Source organism: Telmatherina bonti (genome assembly GCF_933228915.1).
Source record: "Telmatherina bonti genome assembly, chromosome: 9".
Classification (NCBI taxonomy): domain Eukaryota; kingdom Metazoa; phylum Chordata; class Actinopteri; order Atheriniformes; family Telmatherinidae; genus Telmatherina; species Telmatherina bonti.
Genome location: NC_136627.1, coordinates 23,493,313 through 23,516,301, shown reverse-complemented (window position 1 = coordinate 23,516,301; position 22,989 = coordinate 23,493,313). Strand labels below are relative to the sequence as shown.

The window sequence follows — 22,989 nt, the reverse complement described above, 5'->3', positions numbered from 1 at the left end:
GAGGGGAATAAATAATGTTTATCTTTCAATTATTTTCAAAGTTTTAGAAAAATGTAGCTGTTTAAATAGCTTTGTAGTTTTTTCAGGAAAAATAAACTGAAAGAAAAATCCTGCTATCACCTGTCTTGTTTTTATATTCAATATCGTAGGAGGTAATGACGCTGTTTCCATCAAATCTCTGCGTCCACCTGAGATTCATACTACGATCTTTCACTTCTCTCACCTCCAGCTCTGGAGGGTCTGGAGGCTCTGAAAATGAAAAAAGGAGATTGATAATAAAGAGTAGCAGAAGTGGAGAAAGTATCAAGCAAAGGCAGTTTTTTAAGGGGACAGAGGGAGGGTATTTTTCTGGCTTTTATCAATTTAAAGATAAGAAGCAACAATACATGTATTTGGACATGGACAGCTACCTTGTACTGTTAGCTGGATAAGACCTCGTCCTTCTCCGTAAGAGTTAATGGCATGACAGGAGAAGAAGACTGAATCCTCACGCTCTGCCGGCTTTAGCTGCATTGATAAAGGCATAAAGATAGGACAACTCTATTTTTGTTCTGACAAACAGAGTAAAAGCATACTTTTATGATTGAGAAGTACCTTGATGGGAGGGTTTTTTTCCCCTCCACCATGCATGTTTGGTGTTATAACTAAAGTAGGCGACTCAGTGCACTATATTGCAAGGAGATGCACAGCCATAGAAGAGTCACCATCAAAGTGGAAGGCATAGTTTTAGTTCCAAGATGCAGTTTTTTTCATTTAGTTTTTAGCTAGAAAAGGTCAAAAGATGCACTGTGCAATTTTGCTCATTTATAATAAATATATATCTTTAAAAACATTCAAAAAATCTTGCCCTATTGAAGAATAATGTACAGTTTAAACATACATTTTAAAGAAAATACTTTTTTTCTGATTGGCACAATAACAACAAAAGTGTGATGAAATAGAATAAAGTCTAAATCATCACAACTATCTTTGACAACTATGATCATGGTTCTTTTAAAATAAATAACTACCTTAACAAACAATTGTCCCAGGCATGTTAAATTTGTACTGTGAATGCAGCCACTAAACCCAACTGAGGTATCTACTCTATTTAGAAAAATACAAGCTTCATTCACTTCAAAACAGCAGGTTATAAAACACAGTGACATTGTGAGGATTCCTCTTTGCATCGTGGAACTCCTTACATACCATTACTGCACCAGCATGCCGCAAAAGGTCAGTGCATCCTTTATTTTTCTAATTTCTAGGCAAATGGATTCCCACATTAGGGCCTGAAGATCACATCCATAAAATTTTGGGTTTCAACAATTCTCTTTAAGTTCACACATTTCCTTGTGAATGAGTAAGATAATATTATTAAATACAGATTATTGAATTTTCAAATTATTTTTGAGTTCACCTCGAGCAGCATTAAACATTCTAAAAATGTCTAAATTGCTTTGATTTACAAATACTTGCATTCTAGTTTCATGTCCATTTAAACACCATCACAGCTTTTTGGGAATGTAGCAAAGACATCATCTTTACAGAGGATTACTAAAATTGTGTGGGGAAAAAACACAGATTTAACATCCACAAACACTATTAGACGATTAAAAAAGATCACTATTTCTTCTTTTTGCTCCTACAATACAAAAAGAAGAAGGTGGAACTTCAAAATTCAAAAGCAGAAGAGCAAGTTCTGCACAGCAAACCCACTAAGTCAGAACGCAATGGAGACAAATGATAAATGGGAAACAGTTTTTAAAAAAAAAATTAAATTAGAACATTAAAAGCTATTTGTCAAGATCTTTAAAGTCACAAACACACACAGCTGACTGATTTAATCAAGTCCATGCTCTACTATATATAAGTGTTTTTTTTTTACCTTGAGTGTAGACAACACCTCATCGGTCTTTTCATTGGGACTAGTGGTTATGGAGTAGCGGTGGTTGCGGTCAGGGTCAATGACCGTGTCGCCTCTCTCCCAGCGGATGATGATGGGCCATTCTCCCCTGGCTGTACAGTTCAGCTCCTTCACATGACCCTTCTTAGCCATTGTGGTGTTGGGGTGACTGGTGATCATTGCTGGGACTGGAAGGAGAAAGCAAATGGAGTGTGAGATGAAGGGAAGGTGAGGACAAATGGAGTGAAGCAGAGAGAGATGGTAACAGTAAACAGATTGATGAGAGGGATGTTAGATGACAGAGGAAAAGGAAGAGTAAGTGGATAATAAGCAGGATTTAAGTGGAAAGGGAGAAAGAAGGGAAAGAGCAGTGAGGAAAGGGGTAGGATAACTGACAGTTAAAAAGGTAGAGCTCAAAGTAGCCCAGTTCCATAGCAGCGGAGTAATGAAGAGCTGTGGTCAATGAGGTAAAGTCAATAAACCTCCTTTCTCATTTTCCAATAGTTAACATTAAGGTCTAGGTGAATGAAGAGGCAAAAACGATACACTCCACCTTTCGTGTTGACTCTATACACAAATCCCTCAAACACTCAATCTACTCAATCCAACACAAACACATTCATTTGCACACGCGCACACACAAGCGCAATATTGATCTGAGGAGGGTTCTGCTGTTTTGTTTTCATCACTTATTCATCTCACCCTCCCTCTTTTCCGCTTTTCCTTCTTCTCCGTTGAGTGAAACAGACAGAATTGAGGGAGGCAGAGGAGAGGAACGGTTCAATCAATAACACTAACATGAGAAAGAGAAAGAGGGAGCGCACCAATGAGGGGCAGTCCTGTGATAGAAATACATGGTGAGTGTAACAGATACATGTGTGTTCATCATGTTTGTGTACACAAGTGTCAAAAGTTGCATTTTTCTTGTGTTTAGAGTGTAATTCAAAGATAAGTACCGGTAAACTAAAAGTGAGAAAAAAATACCATGCTGCTCTATTTGATGCTGATGATATTTTTCACATGGCATGACCCGGAGTGTTACCGGTGGGAAGGGCAGAATAAAGAGATTGATTGCAGATAATGATTAAGCTCAAAGTCTTTTTTGATTGTCTCTGAATAAATCCCATGAGTCGAAAGATCAATTACTCTGTTCCTTTACTCATTACAAATGTGTGCACACATACATCTCTTTGTCTTGCAGCTCTCTGTGACTTTTCTCTTCTAGCCATGGTTACCTTTGCTTTACCCACATATTACTAGGTATATATTTACGTTTATACTTTCCACATGAAGGGTATTGTGAGCTGGCTCATTGGCTTGACACAGTTAGTGCACAAAGGCTAATAAATTCAGAGCATCCTACAGTAGATGGCCAAACCACAGTCATCTTTACATCTGCAATCTACCTGCTATATGAGTCTATGTGTTTAAATACTCACTCTTGACTGTGAGGATCATGCTCTTACTGATGTCAGAGCCCACTCCATTGGAAGCCTGACAGAGGTAGAAGCCGCGATCCTCTTCCAGGACATGTCGGATAAGTAGAGAGCCATTACCCATGATCTGAATACGGCCTGTTAGAGGTACAGGGTGGTACTGCTGTGGGTTCCCAATACCCGCTGGATGAAAGAGGAGAACCAACACAATAACAACTGATTATGATATTGCAACATTTGTAACTAAAGATGATTTAGTTTTGACATTATGATTTTGTGAACAACAGGCTGAGAAAGTGACAGAAACTCGTAGAATAATAATGAAATATGTTGTATACCTAGTGCACTTCTGGCATGCTTCCACATAACCTTAGGAGGAGGGTATCCATCAACAGAACAGTTCAGGATTGCTGCTTTCCCATAGATCCCATCCTGGTTGTTGGGCTGGACAACAAACCGGGGTGGCACTAAACAGACGTGCGGGGAAAAACTTTTAAAGGGACTAAATTATAAACTTACTCATTTTATACGAGTGTCAAAATGTTATTTTACAGTGTAGGTTTTTGGTGGAACTATTCCTTTAGTGTAATGAAAAATACTTTATTACAGTGGGAAATTGCAATGATGTAGTAATTTTTTTTGTTTGTGTTTTGCTTAAAAACAAACAAACAAGAGAACTTTTATATATCAAGACAACTGGCTACAAAAGCAAACTCTGCTCTCATTCTGTTCGTACCTGTAACTGTGAGCTGCCTCTCTGTGCTGACAGTAGCAGCATCATTGCTTGCAATGCAAGTGTAGTTGCCGTTGTGTTTGAGCGACACCTTGGATATCTGGAGGGAACTCATGAACTCTTTTGTGTCGATGGTGATGCCCGAGGAGGGCACAATCTCCTGGCCGTCCTTGCGCCATGTGATGCGTATGGGCATGTCTCCAGACGACACCACACAGGCGATGTACATCAATTTGCCAATGGAAGTCGGTGGAAAGTCAAATGGTTGAATCAGTGGGGGAACTAAGAGACACAGAGAAAGACAGGATGAAACAGAAATACAAGTGTGATCAAGGAAGGAGTGTGATCCGGTGTGAGGTGTGCACAGAAGAAAGCAAAGGTATACAGAAATGTTTCAGAAGATAAGTAAAGGGGGGACAGTTTAATGAAAAGCTGATATGAATACGAACAGAACAGGAAGATAAAATTGAGAAAATAATGATGAAAAGAAGAGTGGGGGATAGAAAAGTCAAGGACACAAAAAAAGTGAAGGATAGGCAATGGGGTGAAAAAAGTTAAATACAGAAGACATATAAGGCAAAGAGGGAAAGGACATAAAAAGATGAAGAAAACATGATTTTTCAAATAGGCAGTGGTAAGTAAAGGATGAAAACAGAGATATAAGGCAGATATGAAGAAGTAAAGGACAGAGAAAAGAAAGTGAGATGTAAGGATGGGGGATTATGAGTCAAAAATAGTTTAGGGCATTGAGAGGACGTGTGGTGGGAGGATCAGTGGTGAAAAAAGACAAGAGGCGGATTGAGGGGGGAGAACAGTGGGAGAAAAAGATGGTGTATGTGTGAGTGCGTGGGCATATTCCTGTCATATTGACATGAGATTTTGATTAGTAAACTTTTTGCTCCATCTGCTTCGTAGCATCTCAAGTCTGTTGTCTGCTTCTGGAATCGCAAATCTTTAAATGCACGCAGCTTGGCCTACTAGCCCACTACCCACTCTGCAGCCACTTGTGGCCTTTACCAACCCTGTCACTTCACCCCACCCTGCCCTGCTACAACCAGCCCATAATAGCTGCTCTAATTAGAGCCCCATCCACAGGGGGAAGAACGTTGTTGCTATGGATACGGACTGAGGTGATGGTTTGGAAGGGACGAGGGGGGTTACAGCTGAGACATCTGGGGGATTTAATCTGGGCCTCGTTAAAATTCATCTAATTAAATTGAAGAATGACAAGCGCATATTCATACAAACACACATTTACAGCCACATACAGCAACTTTGCACATAAATGGGTGCAAGCATGTTTGCAGGGACACCACCAAGACCGGGGTAGTTATGTTTATGTCAAGCAGAAACACACACTAACACCATGATAACCTTTTACAGCTTCCTGGAACCAATATGTAATTTTACAGCAGCTGAGAAGAGTGACAAAACATTACAAGCAAAACATCTACAACACACACACTCTTGTCACTTACATGCATGCATGCATGAGCATGGAATACACACAAATTTCATACAAAAGCACTCCTTCTCTATGTAATTGCTAAGTGGTTGAGACCACTCCGCCCCTTAATCAGGGGTTATTAGAGACAACGCACACAGCTTTGTTCATTCTTATCACTCTGTTTCACTCACACTATCACGCACCAAACCACTGTTAATCATTTTATCACAGAAAAACAATGTTCCTTTTAATTTTGCAATCATAAATTCTTTGGAGACTTCGCGGTGCGTGACAGCTGTAACAAACTGAACATTGGAAATTGAAACCCTGCAAAAAGATTTTTGAGTGAAAGGGGCATGGGATGTCTTCCAGGACCAGCATTTGGCAGACACATATGTGGTTAAAGTTGTGATCAGGGTAAGGACAAGTACAGAACAGAAGATGGAGAAAACTGCTGAGCTGACATAATAGAAAGATATAAAGTGACGAGAGGAAGAACAGAGCTGCGATTGCAAGTACCGCCTGATAAAGATCAACCCATCAAACATTAGCCTCTGCAAAACAGACACAGAAAATAAACTCATCACACATGAAAAAATAACAGATTATATTCCATCAGGAGAAAGCAGTAAACCAGCATGCAAAATGTCTGCAAAGAAAGTAATTAATGAAGCAATCACTGTGACACTGACAGTCTAATGTTGGCTGTAGATCAAAAAAGAGCAGAGCCATAAGATATGGACTGAGAAGTAACTCATCACCATCTGGACCCAAAACTCATCCACAGCTTGGTCACCTGGGTGAGAAGGTATGTTGAAAGATGCTAAATTCCCACTGGTTCTAGGGCATTCACTGAAGATGTGCCCAGTTCTAGCATCTGTTTCAAACACCAACTGTGCAAAACCCAATTACGAACAGACCCAGTATACATTTTAAACACATCCTGTCTGTAAAATAACATGTAGCCATAAGTAAAAACCTGCTTGTCCATTATTGTTTTCAGAAATGTTAATTCTGCAACTGACCTTTGACAGTGACATAAACAGTCTGAGTGATGAACAGCTGTGGTTGGATCAGCACGCTGCAGACGTAGGCCCCCTCATCCATACCCTTCTGAACATCGCTGAGTTTTAGGGTCCCGTTCTCAAAAACCACCTGAACAAAACATTGGGGGTTTATTCAGTTATTATACATTGTTTAGAAATACAATAGACACAGCTTCAAATTTAAACAACCTGATGTGAAGGTAAAATAAATAGCTGACAATGAAGCAAAACAAAGTTCTCAGGATTTATTTAGAACCTTTAAGATCTTCCCTTTGGAAAATATTTTCCAGCGAAACTGTTCTCTGTTGCACTAATTAATTAAAATAAAGCAAATGTCAGTAATAAAAGACATACAATAAGAAAAAGTATTTCAACAAGGCTGTTGAACTTATTGGCCATCTCATCAGTACGTCTGGTCTATCTGTTCATGAAGTTACAGTGTCCTACAGAACATGGTTCAGTCCCAATCCCAGTCCCAGGTTCCAATCAAGTTGGGGCATTGTGTGAGATTCTTCTTAGCCTATAATAATTCTTTTTTTTTTATTTGTAAATCATCGAGCACTGTACATATGTGTGTAGGTGGGTATGGATGTGTATATACGTGTATGCATTGATATCTTTCTCTTGTTTTCTCTGTTTTATTTTCTGTTCTTTCTGTCCCTTTTCTATCCTCTCTGGTCTGGTCCAGCAGCATAAACTCTGTCATACGAACAATTGTCCAAAACAAATAAAAAAATTTAAAAAAAAGAATCCAGAAATACAAAAGGATCATTATATCTATTAAAGCTCCCCTTGGCAAAATAAATTTGCTCAGCAGAACACAACATCCAGAACATCAGTCTACTTGGTTAAATGCTGGACAAGACAATTAAAAAAAAAAAAAAAAAAAATCATAGTACACCGTTTTAATTATGTTTAATTACGATATCCCGACTTCATTGAAATTGGGGTTGTAATTTTATAGAATAAATATTGTATGTATATGTATGTATATGTATGTATATTTATGAACATTTTTTTCAAGTTATCTGGAAACTATCTTGGAAAGGGGAAAAAAAAGACATATATTCCACCTGGCGATGGTTGTCAGGCAACAGAAGTCCCTCTTTGTACCAATTAATTGAGTAGTATGGATACCCAATCACTCGGCAATTTATGAAAGTGTTTCTTCCTGCCACTGCAGTGATATTCTTCATGGGCCGAATCCTTGGGGGACCTGATTGGCAAAAAGAAAGAGAAGAGGAGAGAAAGATAGAAAGATGTGATCAGAAGAAGAAAGAAGATGGGGGAAAAAAAGATTGTTAGTTGATGGTGCCAGAATCAGGTCATGGAAATTTAGGAATAAAAGGGGTAGGTTGATAGGGAAGGGAGTTGGGGGGGACAGAAGTGGAAAAAAGTATGTAGATGTGTAGGGAGAGACAGAGGGTAGAGTATCCTGCCTCACACGTTGCAGAGTACTACCACTGCTACTACTGACTGAAACTACTGAGATGCAGCATCTGATTTCTGTTGATTTTCTGTTGAAAATGAGTGTTTCAAGCCCAGACCCATATTTCATTATAACCTATAACAATACAGATTTTATTGATCCCAATTGGGAAATTTCTGCTATTGACCCATATCTAGTTACACTAGAGATCAGGCAGCTAACTGGGGAGCAGTTGAGGGGTTGTGATGTGCCTTGCTCAGGGGTCCAGAGTTGGTCACTTTTGTTGGCAGTCTACAGAAAAATAAGTCTTAAAGATAAATTATTTGCTTGTAAGAATAAATGGTACAAAACATTTTTACAACTAGGCTGTTTTTCTACACCCACAGTTGCGTGAACAAGTCCTGCTACTGAAATGACATCAAAGCTCTTTTGTATAAACCCTGAAATACAACCCATGATGATTCTCTATAAGGGGCTCCTTTCAAAGAGGTAGGGGGGAAATCTAACCCATACAAGCATCCCAGATCAGAGCAAATACCAAGTTCGAGTCCTTTTAGTGAACTTCAATATTTGCATGAATAGACAGAAGGTTTGGTTGGATGGTGTGGATATGAGCAGGGCTGTTATGTTTGGTTATGCACTTATTTGTACATAACAGCAAGATGCATCAGAAGGAGAAACTTTTTTTCTCTCTTTTTTGAGTTGTGTTAAGGAGTAACTCATCAACATATTACGAAGCAATTCAAAATGCTTAGTGGGTGTGGAAGCATTTTTGAATAAAATTCCAGAGCCAGTGGTGATCCCATATATCCAGAACCTGAGAGCTAACTATCCACCAAGATGACAACACTTTTCCCCACAGAGCCAAGATCTCCAAAATGTTGGAAACATAGCAACAAGTTAGCACACTTTCTGCACTGAACGGAAACAAAGTTGCGCAACTTCTGATGTTGCTGCTTGTGTTTTGTTACATTTGTTAGTTCTGGAATAGGTTGTTAGAGCGGGACATCACGGCAGATGAAGCACTATTTCCTCCTGACAAGGACTTAATCATTGTAGTCAGACATTGTCTTTTTTTATTTAATTTGGTTATCGAAAAAGAAGATGTCATTGTTGAGGATGGCTCAATGGCCTGTAAAGCACGACATAAAAAGTTGCACAGAAAAGAAGAAATACAGTGAATGTGTTTCATCACCTGCAAGGTTAACCAGCAGTTTTTATGCAAAAAGCAGATGAATAGTAGTTTGGTTAAATTGCACTAATGTTTATCTAATGGAGCATTCTAATTCCATCCATCCATCCATCTATTATCTCAACTGCTTAGTCCGACTCAGGGTTGCGGGAACCTGGAGCCTATCCCAGCAAACATTGGGCGAGAGATAGGGTAGACCCTGGACAGGTTGTCAGCCCATATTTGGATGGCCGGAGGAAGCCGGAGTACCCGGAACGAACCCACGCATACACAGGGAGAACATGCAAACGCCACACAGAACAGTCACTGTTCACACTTCCCTATAGCCGAGGCTCAAACCAGCAATCTTCTTGCTGTGAGGCTACATACAACCACTTCGTCACCGTGCAGCCCAACATTGAAATTATTATTGAAATTATTATTATTGTGGCATTTGTTTTTAATAATTAGGTATGGCATGTTGTTCTTACAGCACAACGTAAGAACGTCAATGAACACTACATTATACAGGTAAGAGAAAACACTAAATGCGTCTTTTCTGACAGATAGTTTAACTGTTGAAAGATAATGCACCCGGGATGACGTTTGTGACTTTTAATCATCAGCATGCAATTGCCATTTTCTGGGAAAGAAAACATGTTTCATCGCAGATATTTGGTCTTGTTTTTTCATTTTCACTCTTCCAGTATCACCTGTGTGTCAAGCAGAAGCTATTTTACTCTAGGACATCTGAAAGTCAAAGCTAGATGCTTTTCCTATGTTTCTAAATTATTTACACAGGTTGAAAGAAACATTTAAACCTTTTTTTATAATGTAGTTTCAGGAAACAAGTATCCCAGCGGAAGTAGCACTGTAGCACTTTCCATTTGTTTTCTCTGAAAAAATCCAGAGTTAATATGTAGGATTTAGTTGGAATGGAACTTCTTTGTTACTTTGTTATATTATAATGTTATGTTGGCATAAAAACATAAAAAAAACCAAAAAAAACATTAAGAGTTATTTAGTGTGTCCAAGTGGTTGGGAAATTAAGTAACACAAAATAATAGTAATAACTGTAAACTGTTATTTCTTTGAGAATAACTGTGACCAGAAAATCCAGCTGTTGTGGCATCGTATGGGTTTTCCACATTCTAGTGAGGGTTCTTACACTGTAAAACAAATGCTTATTTCCCTTAATACTGTGGGAGAATGCACTCATGCAATCTTCCGAGCAACTAAAAACCAAAATGAAGAACAAGAAAAGAATGTTGCAGCAAATTTTAGCCATTTTGTGTGTGCACCACCTACTTATTGAACAATGTCACTCATTCCACAGAACTATGATCTTATAATATAACAATATAAAACGATACAAACTCGATTTTAAATGTGACTAATCAGGCTTTCCAATGATATATTTATACATTTATTATTTATATTTATTTTAACCATTTAGATTAATTTTAGATTGATTGGATTCATTCTAACATTAAATCTTGGAATATACCTGCGTCATTAAAATTAAAAATGAAAAAACTGACAATCTCAAAAAGTACTAAAAAAAATGCTTTTTAGTATCTTTGCAGTGTATAGCTGATGGTGAGCAAAAGTTACAGATAGGCAGACATAAAAAGTTTGAATTAATCCTGGAAGACACTGGGAGCCATCACACAGTCATCCGTCACCTCTTCTCTGACCTTCTCACCGTTGTTCATCTTGTATCTTTGTTTTTGTCTCTTCCTTCAGCGCTCCTACCCCCACTTCTAAGTCTCTTTCTCTCTCCCCCCTTTCTCAGTGAGCTGATCTTTGAAGTCACAGCTTTGACGAGTCAAAGATGTATTATTCAGTAGCACCGTCACACACTCACACACGCACGTGTGCTGACACACACAAAAGCAGAGAGTATAAACATGTGAGTACAGCTACTTCTGTGTGGCTCAGTGTACTTGCTGGTGGTCCCTCAGTGAATGAGATAAGTTGAATGCATCATATTTCTGGGATAGGGTAAGCATGCTAGCTTGTTGCTGTTTTTTTCATGTGTGTGTGTGTAAGTTAGTGTGTGTTTGCAGTATTTGTGACAGTTTGTGTTGCATGTAGGGCTGAAAGTCTCTGGCAGTGTGGCTCGTTTTCACTCTAGTGATCATTCTGGCATGTCTGCTTAGAGCAGACTCACATGTCACAACTACACCAGGACAGAGTTGAGAGACGGGGAGAAAACGAGAGAGAGAAAAAGTAAGACATGGACTCGGTGATACAGCCCTGTCCCTCCGTGTCATTCTCCATCCTTGTCATCTCAGACGACAGTGACAGCATCAGTTCTGTCACCAGAGTTTACAATCAGTCCATCCACAGACACGAAGTTTTATCATCTGTTTTCTTCATCCATTCTTTCATCATCTGTGGTAATCTGTTTTTGTCTCATCTTAAGTATCGTTGACTCACATAAACTTAACCTCAGTCTTTTCTCCTCTAGCTGTTCTTCCTCTCTGTACGATGAGTTACAGAACAGTGTTCCTTTTTGAATATCTCCTTGCCTGCAAACTTATCTTCAGAAAACTGATATAACATTAATATAGGTAAAGTTAACACATTTGTTTTCTTTGTACCTTGTTAAATATGTGTAATTCACAACAGCACACATCTGCAACTACTTCTGGTGCCACAAAAAAGGAATGCAAATTTGAGGAGGCAGTTTACATCGAAAGAAAGACAAAAAGAAGCCAGACAACAAATATGGGCTCCCAGAGAAACCAGATACAAAGTTCTGCTGAACAACATGATGGTGTGAAGGAGAACAGACAAAAAAGAGAGAAAATGAAATAAGGAAAAAACTAAAAGAATACAGATAAGAAAGCAAAACACATACAGATAGAAGTTGAGACATAGGAGGGTGGTGGTTGGGGTGGGGTAGGGGTCAGGCTATGAGAAGCCTCTGTATGACTGATATTGAAAAGTAGACAGGCACCTCTTACGTTTATGCGCGCTTGGTACTCGGCGCTACCGGCCGAGTTTCGTGCGGCGCACCGATACACTCCTCCATCACGAATCTGTGGGCTGCTGACGTTGACATGGCTCACAGTGCTGCCGTCAGAGAGCGTGTACTGGCTGGCTCTGACACGTGACAGATCCCGGGCCACAGGCTCGTCATCCAGGGTCCAGGTGATGGTGGGTGGAGGAGCGCCTTTGGCAGCACACATTAGGGAAAACGGTTCGCCTGGAAGTACCACTCTTTCACTAAAGGAGGCAACGATGCGGGGCGTTCCATCTGAGAAGCAATTAGAAGAGAAAGGATTAGAGAAGTGAACAGAAAAACAAAGAAAGATTCAAATAAGCAATAATGCAAATATTGTGTTCATTCAAATGTTCTGAATTTTTGTAATAAGTCAACTATATGATGTTTGGATGTGCTAATGTTATAAAAAAAAAAAATCTGTTTCGTATGCTGCACTTTGCTGTGGCACCGCTTGTCAACCTCTGCCTGAAATGCTTCAATGTAGTTATTGTTTCTTTAAAGCTTCTGTCCCAAAAGACCAAGTCTGATTGATCAGCTGACCAGTCAAAAGTTGCAAAGTGCAATGATGTTGCTCATTTTTTGTCTAAGTTGTGCCAAATAGTTGCTTGGCAGTCATTATGCAAATAATTTTACTCTAACAGTGTGAAGAAGAGGAAGTGAAGCCTGAGCTACAAATGGAGCATTCCACACAGTTAAGGAGCAGTGTCTTCAGGGGGAAAATAACCCTCTGTATAACGGGTTTTAAGCTTTACACCTTTGTAGTTTTAAAAAAGGTATTTTAAACATAAATGAGACAAACCAAGAAGGCAAAAATATTATTAAAATAAAGAGTGAAAGTAGCCTTCATCATTATTGTCTCCATGAACAAAAAGTGGAGAATGAAATGCAGTTTCACAAAATTGCAATGTTAAAATTACTTAAAAGTTAATTAAAGGTGTTTATTCAGCATTTTCTCCTTTTAACTGAAGTGATTTTTTTTCCTTTTTTTTTCCATATGTAAACCGATTTCCTAGACAATGTTACACAATTTTATATATGAAGCAGAAGGGTAACAACCTGTTAACCAGCTTTCTTCTTGCACATATGTTCTGCAAACCATGTGGAATCATTGTTTAGTTTAGCATAAAAAAACCTTAACCTAATGGGCTCGACTAACAGCAGTCCTAGTTCTATAAACACACACCACTGTTCCTATATTCTCTTTCAGTCTTCACCTTCAAGCAGTATGATTGAGAAGTCCTGGGCTGTTTGGCCTTTTCTGGTGGCAAAGCACTGATAAGCTCCCGAGTGTCTCTTTTGAGCAGCAGAAATGAACAGTGTCTCATTGTGAGCCCCCTGGATGGAAAAGTGCTGATCAGGCAGGACAGGTTCTGTGTTACGGTACCAGGACACAGTGAAGTGGGGAGAACCTTGGACAGCACAGGAGAGTATGACTGTGCTGCTAATCCCCGTCTTCAGGTTTTTGGGAGACAAAGTGACCCGCAATGGCTCTAGAGAAGGGAGAAGTAGGTAGAGAAAAGTTAAACGATAGAAGACAATCCCACAGATTCAGGCAAATTGGAACCAAAATACTGAAGCTAGTTCACCCCACACACTAGATGGACATCATCTGCATTTCAAAATCAAAACATTTCCCATTAACCACACACATCATGTTCTGGTGGGGTTGGATTATGTCTGTATACCTATTCTGCTGTAATGGCATCTGTGTGAGTGCATGATTGAGTGTGTGTGCAAAGTAGTCTGGAAAACTGAGACATAAAGAAAGAAAGAGGAGAAAATGTCAGTGAGCAATAAAGCAGCTGGTGTTAAGAGCTGGAGGCTGCTGAATGTGTGTGTGTGTGTGTGTAACAATGCATGTGCAAGGATAGGACTTTCTACATGGCCCATGAGTACATGTACAGTATGTGTGTGTCCCACCTTGCACGCCCTGTCATGGGAGGTTTGCGGATTGTGCAGTGATGTGCCCTCTGGCCATTCTGTCCAGCATCCCCTAGCCTTCCTCATCTTCCCAACCACACTTAAATTCCATCAATTCTCCATGCTTACTCCACATACACCCCCCTCATATTCCTCACAAGTGTGTCATCTTCTCTATGTGTGTCACTGCCTTCCATTAACACACATAACATCCTAACATAATAAGATGCAGTTTCTTTGCTTTTTTCAAGTACAGTGTAAACGGCATGACAGGTTTTCACAACCACTGCTCCTTCCTATCATCATAAAGCTTTTCCTCTGAGGTTTGGGAGCATTGCAGAGAGGAGGCCATTCTTAAAGGCTTAAGCTAACCCAAACAACAGTGGCTATGGTACAGGTAACAAGCTTGTTATTACATTCATTACTTTCATCTTTCCCACTCCTTCACTTTGTATTTACCAGACTCAAACAGTAAAGATGAGAAGAGGCGGCAAGCGTGTTCTTCACTCACCTATAACATTGAGGTGACCCGTCTCTTCTCTGGAACCAAAGCTGTTGGTGACCTCACAGATGTAGTTGCCGCTGTCTTCGAGTCTTAAGTCAGAAATGGTGAGGCCGCTGATACGCCGTGTCCATCGGGAGTCTGCTGGTAACGGTCGACCATCCTTCAACCATCGGATGGTAGGATTTGGATATCCGGAGGCGATACAAGGGAGCTCCACACTGTGCCCCACTTGCTCCTCACCAGACTGGAAACTGTCCAGGACAGACGGGGCGGACTCCGTAGGGTCTGGAGGTGTTCAAAGAAAAGTGTGTGTGTAAAGTAAATTTTCAATCTATCAGCTGATTTTTTTTTTTTTTAGATACTAAAAACTAAAATCAGAAATTATTCTGATAAAAGAGAACAGCAGCTTGTTGCATACCCATAACAGAGAGCCTGGCTCCATTGCTCTGGCGAGTCTCTCCACTGTATTTGTGCTTTGTAATGCAGCGGTAGGTGGAAAGAGCGTCTTCCTTTTGCACTTCTGAGATATACAGAGCACCAAATGAGGTCAGGAAGAAACGATTACCTGTGGACAGAAACGGAGAAAGTGGAAGAGGGAAGACCGGTCAGTTGTGTTCAACTTCAAATTTGCATGTTAAGTCCATACAGATGTGTTCACACTGAGCTGGACTTCTGTTTCAGTTAATGGCAGACCATTTCCAGTATTTTTAGGGTTACAGTTAAGATGACCCTCCTTCTTACTATTCATCAATTAGATATTCTGTTTTTGTAATTTTCATTGGTTTACATTCTATTAAAAAAAAGGAAACAAAAGTAAGAAACAAATACAGTCAAAGCTAAATGTATTTCTAATTCGTCACTTTGGAAAAAAACGTTTACTAAATGACTGTAGAATAGAATAGAATAATTCATGCTACTAACTTACTGTGGAGAGCTGCCTTACCGTCATACTTATGACAAAACTTAAGCACATTTTGCAAGAAAAATCACTGATTTAAAAAAAAAAAAAAGCAGCAGGGCTGGATTAAACACGTCTGAAAGGCCTCACCACAGCACTTAGGCAAACACATGGGAGCTTTTAACAGACTCTGACCCATCCATCCAATGAGATATACACAATAGAGAAGGACAGATGAGAAGAAAGAGGAGAAAGGGAGTTATTGTAGGTATTAATAATTGATGTGTCTGAGTGTGTTATGGCAACAGCAGATTAGTGTAATTTTTATTTCACATCAGTGGATCCTTGGTTTGCCTCTGATTTATCTACATGTCAATAGTGAGCACAGTTTGTGTACATGTGTGTATGGGAAGGAGTGGGGAAAGATGAGTGTATTTCAGTGTTTGATTCTTTCTGCTTGTCTGAGTCATTTTGTATTCTGTGGTCCCAAAGGGTTATTTTACACCGTGTGCACATCAGAGATTGTAACATAACCAAACAATCTGCAATCTAGTAGACTGCAGATTGTTTGGTTATGTTAATGCCACTGCAGTGTATTTGTGAGTGTATGAACATGTTAGCTTTGTTTGCTGTACACAACAGTCTGTCCACAAAATTCTCCTCAGTTGTGATTCAAAAGAGCTCAGGTAAAACACCGAATAAGTGACTACTGAAAAAATGCCGTGTGTGCCGCAAACCTATGTGCACACACACACACACACACACACACACACACACACAGCTCCACTCGCCTTGTCCCAGCACAGCACAATTTATACTGAAACACTTGGGGTGCTGCCTGTTAAAGCTGGTCAGTAATAAATAAAGAAAGGTGCTAATGTGATTAGATCACTTCATTATAAAGCTGCAATTAGGTATGAGTTTGATTTTATCCTTGGATTGAAACTTTTTATGTCTCTGGGAAATAACAATACCAAGGTATGATGTGACTACTAATAGAGGATTCATGTCTTTGTCCTGTATGCACAAATACAGTTAATCAAGTCATTTCAATATGCTTACAATTTATAAGAAAATACAGACTGGCTAACTAACAAATATTTTTGATGGGCTCACAAAAAAGTAGAGTCATTAAATTAACTTTCACCCTATTGTAGTTCCATCTTAGATGCTTTCTCGACTCAAATTTGCTCTTTGTGCTTTACACCTTCACCAACCCTAACATGTTTTCCCTCATACTGTTTAGTAAAGTTGGGTTGTTACAGATCCTGTTTTACTGTATGTGGTTGAAGTAAATCTCCCAAACTGCTCATTCATTATGCATACAAAGTTTAAACCCAAATAAAACACTTTGCGCAAGTTTCTTTGAATAGCCACATATCCTGCCACAAAAATATTGATTTCATAATCAATGAAAAATTACAAGTTAGTGGTTCATCTATTTGATCTGACACTGACAATGAAACGGTAGTAAATAATGTGTACATACGTTTAAATAATTATATCAGAGGCATTAGTGTAACTGTAACTCTGTTTAACTGGGTCATTGCATAGTATTTCTTCATATAGATACATATGCGAGTGTCAGCCAGCACATTTGCATGCATAAGTTCACACACACATGTTTTCATGTGAGTCAGACTGTTGTGCTGAGTGCTAAGCGACGTAAGCTATAATTTCAAAGCCTGCCCTTTTGTTCCAACCTGGGTATTACGCCTTACAGGATAATGTGCACTTGGTGAGTGGAACCCTGTAAAACACACTGCTGCACCCTGTCACAACATGCCAAGAGCAAGAAAGACACGCTGCAAGGGGGTGATGTTGGGGGGGGGGGGGGAGTGATAGCGTAAGAAATTCTGAGACTGTTAAGAATGGAGACAAAAAAGTGGCGCAGAAGGACATTAATGGAAACTAACTTGTCAAGAGTTGTATGAAGAAAAACTACATCATTCTTCATTTCATTTGCATCCTTTTTTTATCTTTAATAATTTGTCCTTGTCATCTTTGTTCCTACTGTTAAAGCAGATGATTAATAAGTCCCCCCTCAATTACCCTGCATCCAGTTTTCTGCAATACTCAATCAATGTACATTAAAATATTGGAAAGCATCTTTTGGACTTAACACTATTCAAATCAGTTCCACAGGTATGCTGCATTGTTTCTTTGGTTCACATTTGTTCATATTTTAAAAACGTTATTATAATCAAATCACATAATCCTGGATTATAATCTCATTTTCAAATCATTTAAAAATTTGCACGTGTGCAAGATGACCTTAAATTGCAGAAAAGTCATCACCATAAACCAAATAGACCTTTGAAATAACAGAATATCAAAGAACAAGACAATTTCATCAACCTCTTAGTGGCTTATAACTAACATTGTGATAAATAAATTTGTTGACCTGATTATTTACTAGTCATTTATTAGTCATTCCAGATGCTATTCAAGATGCAGCATTTATCAAAAAATAACATAAAAAGGCACATTTTTATTAATAAAGTTATATGTTGTCTTTTTCTTTGATTTCTGTTATCTAGTCATCTCCCTTTTTTCCTCATGATATTTAATTTCTGGTCACTGCATGCCCTCCTGCCATCTGAGGAGATGAGACGCACCTAAAACAGGGGAGAGGGTTCAGACAGCAGTGGAGAGAAGCAATGGTGGTAGAGGAAGGGTCTGGCCCTATAGGGAGGAGGACAGCAGATGGAGATTGATGGAGGGAGAGATAGGGAGATAAAGAGAAACATGCCGTTGGGAGTGACAGAGGAGGGAGTGAGAGTGATGAGGGGCCTACAGGCCTGAGAGCCATACACGAGTAAAAACAATTCTACGTCTTTCTCTATCTCTTCTCTTGCAAGCCTCTCCTCGTGGGAGAGGAGATCAATTCTCGTCTAGTCTGCCTACGCCTCCAGGAGTTTGTTGTTGTTGTTGTTGTTGTTGAGTGTGTGCTTGTATGTGTTTCTGTGTTTTTTTTTTATTTTATTTTTTCTTGCTGTAGGAGGCTGGATGAGGATTTGAGCTCTATCCTACACCCATGGGAGGCTTACAATCCCCTCACTTCCTTCATATTTCCCAACATTTTTCTCCCTATCTTCAGATTTTTTTTTCCCCTCCACCTGCATGACATCTATCCTCCATTCCCAGTTTCTCCTTCTCCAGTCGCCCCTCTGACCTCGACCCCTCTCGCTGTATCTTTTCCTACTTAGTCTCTGATCCTCTACCTTCTCTTTAAGGGGGGTCTGTAAGTAATGGAATCAGTTGATCAGCCTAAGGCAGGAAGTCAAGCCAAGTGCAGGAGCTGCTGCTGGATCTCCGAGTGAGTGTATGTGCATGTAAGCTGGAATCCCACAGACACATACATGCAAATAACGAGACAGAGAGGAAGGAAAGGAGGGAGAGACTCGGTGAAAAAGGATTAGTGAGCCCTGGAGCATCACTCGTCTTCCACAAAGTTCCCCCAGAGAGAGGAGACCCCTCTTCAGCTGGAGAGGAAGGAAAGAGGTGATGGAGAGAATGAAGAATTGTAGGAAAGGTGCAGCTAATATGTCTCAGATATGTACGGCTGCTATTTTCAAGAAATTAATGTCAAATAAGGGGATGTCATGGCAACATAAGAGTTCATTAAGAGGAAAAAATGTTACTTGGAAAGATACAGCCGCAAGGGAGGCTGAAAGGAGAAGACAAATAGATCAGACAGGAAAGGAAGTAACCATGAAAGATCTACATATTTTGCGCTGTTGATGGTGGGGGGTGGGGGGGTACCAAAATAGATTAAACAGAAAACAAAAACAAAGAAGGAGTCACTGGAGAGGAAGAGAGCAGGAGAGGAAATGGCGTAAGTGAAAGGGTTTGTGCTTGGTGCTGCCATGCAAATGAAAGCGGCGCTGCAGCAATGCTAACTAACAGCAATTCACACTGTTGGACTCATCACTTATTAATGCTCCACGGCTCCCCCCTCCCTCTCATTTCTTTCTCTTTACCCATTCCCCTCTCCCTTGCTCCCGCCAGGATCTCTCTTTTTTGTTCGCTCTCTCGCTCGCTGTTGCTAGGGCCCGGGCATTCACGTGACAACAGCTGGGTAGGGGGCGCTGCGGTGGCACACGCCGGCATGAGCAAATGTGCATTTCCTGTGTGCTCTGAGTGTGTATGTGTGTCTGTGTGTGTGCGACACCATATCCATCATTAGAGGTAAAATATAAAAAGGAATCAGCCATTTAAACAATGGTGATGTAGATCAGAGGAGAGGAACTGATGAATGAATCTGTAATTGATTCACAGGTCTAGGTTATAGACCACAGAGGAGCCCACCACAACGTTCAGTGCATCATGTCACTTTATTTTGTGATCATCAACAAAAAAGCATGCAAGAGATTTTCAAATGCGTTCTAGTTGAGGTTTGCCTTTTAAAGTATAAGTTTAAATGGACCACATGTCCTGTACAATACAGGTCAGAAGTTACAGAAATGGACTTTTTACAAATGCTTGTGCACACATACATTCACAATCTGTCTCACAAGCTAGACATTCTCACTCCCACTGTCTAACAATCCACATTTGCAGAGTGCACTCAACAAACTGTGAGGATGTGTATGCATCCTCACTACAGGATACCACAGAAATGAGCAGACAGTGGAGTACACCTACACATGCCTTATTTATTCTCCTCCTCCTGATTTACCTTATCACTTCTCTCTCCTCTTCCACTTCTCTCTGTTCTAGGCTTTCCATTCACTACATCTTTATCCACCCACTTTCATTACAACTCTACTTAAACTGATAAAACATTTTCACACACACAAAGTGTTAGTTACCACATACCACAATGATAATGAAAGATGCATGCCTTTATTGCTTATGTTGGTATGTGTTCTGGATGTAGTGCAGTTGAATTTTCTATAAGCAGAGACACACATAATTAAATTACCTTAAATACAATGTTACAGGGGTAAACTAAGTAAAAGCTAAAGCTGCCATTGTCTGTGAAAAGATTCTTCAAATGTATTTAAAAAAATATTGTAAAACTTTACTAAGCAAGATATATCCACTCCCACCAAGCTGTGAACTGTAACAAACAATATTTGTGCAACCTTGGCTTGACACTCCAGGTTGTCCAAAATCTTTCAATATTGGGTTATACTTTTATCACTAAATGCAAATATACATCACCACTATGCTCATTGAGAAAACATGCAGATGTTGTAATAAAGATAGAAATGTGTCTTTATGGCAGTCTTCAGAAACTTACATATAATATTATACCTTCCTGCACAAATCAGTGCAAAATAAGTGGTGTGCTGTAGAAGATATCTTGAAGAAATACAGCAGATCAACCCCTTGTTCAGAGATGTGAGCTTAAACAGTACCATGGACAGCTCTGATGCTGAATCCCCAAATAGGCTTCTCTTTAAAGTCTCAACATCCAGGTCTCTGCAATGTGAGAGCTGGCACTTTTTTTTCTTGGATAATGTTAGCAATGGTGTTTCCTTTGGCACAGTAATGAAATAATAATGTGGCATATTTAGCCCATTTCTACAGCCCAGCCTACCATTAGTCAGTCAATAGTCTACCACAATCAGAAGTTTTATGTCTGGTAATTAAAATGCCTGTTTTGGTGAGTGTTAAAAACGTGTTTAGTTTTGTTTGTTTTCCTAAAATAATTAACAACCAGAAAGTCTTAATTACTACCATTATCCAAGTATTAACAGGAGAAGTCTTACAAGCAGTCCCGACAAGCTAAAATGTTAAACATGAGTGCTACATTTCTTAAGTTGTAAAAATAGATGCAGAAAAAGTATATTTGTATGCCCTCAGATGTACAGATGCTGTCATTTTAAAGTGCAGATAAAGTTTTGTAACTACATTTTAGCATTCACTTTCATCCGAGGGGGTCACCACGATCACTTTCTGATAATTTTTTAAAGATTTTTCATGAAAGAGAGACTGAAAAACAGTGGTTTGTTGAAATTATTGGGTAAAGTAGGTTTGTTATTACCTCTAAATTTAGCAGCTTCTCTTCAGGTGATGAACAACATTGAGTACATTGTAAGAAAACCAACACTGTCATTGCAACCAAGATGCCTGTCTGCAAAAACAGAACTGCATTTATGGAAAATATGCCTTCTGCTGTCAACAGAGTACAAGTAAAGATAGTTCTCATAACAAAAAAGAACATAAGGACAAATCCTGATTCCTCACTCTACTTTTTTCTTTGGCCTCCCTCTCTTTTATTCTCTCCCTTGGCTCATTTATTTCATAATTACCATGGGCCTATTATGGCTTATTTCAAGGAGGCACTGGGAAGGCTTACTAAAAGCCATTTCATTTGTGCAGCTCATTCTGTATCTAAGCTTCCTCTTTGCATCATGCATAATGACGCACATATTTAGACTTCTGTGTGAAAACCCTGCTTGACAAAGCACCTTTCCCAATCTGCTATTTGATTGCAGGTACCTTTTTAAATGTAATCCAAGGTAAATCCAGGACAGTCAGGTGATAGCTGATGGAGATCTTTGTTCAGCTTTGTCCTCTGTTTATGGTTATTTATACACATGCAAACACACTTGGTCACTTACCAGCCTTAGTCCTAACATGTCTGTCCAAAGATTGATTAGAAAACAAGGAAGAGCAAAAATGTTCTCAATTTCTTGGGATGTCCTCTCTCCTAAGAGGTGTAAGAGTCTAATAGGTTACAAAATTAGAAACTGACACGAACACATAGATGCACAAACTATTCACATGCCATGTATACAACTGGGACCCCATCAATGTCCAACATATGAAGTAATTGAGTTTATAAATACACCTTCACTTCCATTTAGTGGTTTTAGTGTATTGTACATGTGTTTGTCTGAAGTATGCAGTGAGTGCAAAATACATGTGTGCCAGACCATGCATGCAGCAGGGGTGAAGAATAATAGAGATTGGATTCTAATAAAACGCTCTCATCCTCCTAAATCCCTCTCCTGCCCTCTTCCCCTACCTGCCACATTAACACACCCATTACAAGGGCAGATGAATGAAAATGAACAGAGCTGTGGCGTGATTCCCCGAGTGTCAAATCAATACTGCACCCCTCCCCTCTCTTCCTCTCCCGCCTTCTAGACCGCCCTTTCTCACTTCATCTGTTTCTCTGCTGCTATCATTTTCCTATTCTCTTCTCCTCTGTTGGGTCTGAAGAATTGGCATGTGTTTGACAAAGGGAAATCTACACCGACAATAGACTCTCTCCCCATCTGAGCCCGCCCCCCCCCCCCCCCCCAGCTTTCTCTCTCTCATATGAAATGAGTGATGCTTGCTCCTATTTCCTCTCTATTCACATTCAAAGTAACTTGGAATAGTGGAGTGCTTCTGAGAACAAACCAGATATAAAAAGAAGCACAAGGATGGCATATTACCACCACTCTCTCTCACTCAATGAGATAGAAACTTGCTAAAGGACTGAGAAAGGGTTATGTCAAAATAATAAAAGAGGGTTAATAAAGGAGATTTGTATGAATTTCATAC

The 22,989-nt window shown here is 39.6% G+C and overlaps 1 protein-coding gene across 4 annotated transcripts in view; it reads right to left on the bottom strand.

Moving 5' to 3' along the window:
- Positions 1-22,989, bottom strand: part of dscaml1 (Down syndrome cell adhesion molecule like 1) — a 99,321-nt gene that overhangs the window by 23,438 nt on the left and 52,894 nt on the right. For 2 of the 4 annotated variants that reach the window (XM_079246785.1, XM_079246786.1), the window contains exons 4-15: positions 15,004-15,150; positions 14,592-14,870; positions 13,375-13,650; positions 12,113-12,412; positions 7,621-7,763; positions 6,527-6,656; positions 4,058-4,336; positions 3,669-3,788; positions 3,325-3,504; positions 1,868-2,073; positions 411-507; positions 121-249 (exon numbers count right to left, since the gene is read on the bottom strand). In XM_079246785.1, coding sequence (XP_079102911.1) covers positions 121-249; positions 411-507; positions 1,868-2,073; positions 3,325-3,504; positions 3,669-3,788; positions 4,058-4,336; positions 6,527-6,656; positions 7,621-7,763; positions 12,113-12,412; positions 13,375-13,650; positions 14,592-14,870; positions 15,004-15,150 — 2,286 coding nt within the window. Of the gene's footprint in view, positions 1-120; positions 250-410; positions 508-1,867; positions 2,074-3,324; positions 3,505-3,659; positions 3,789-4,057; positions 4,337-6,526; positions 6,657-7,620; positions 7,764-12,112; positions 12,413-13,374; positions 13,651-14,591; positions 14,871-15,003; positions 15,151-22,989 lie in introns of those variants that run through there. The other 2 variants (XM_079246784.1, XM_079246783.1) reach the window with 2 other exon arrangements.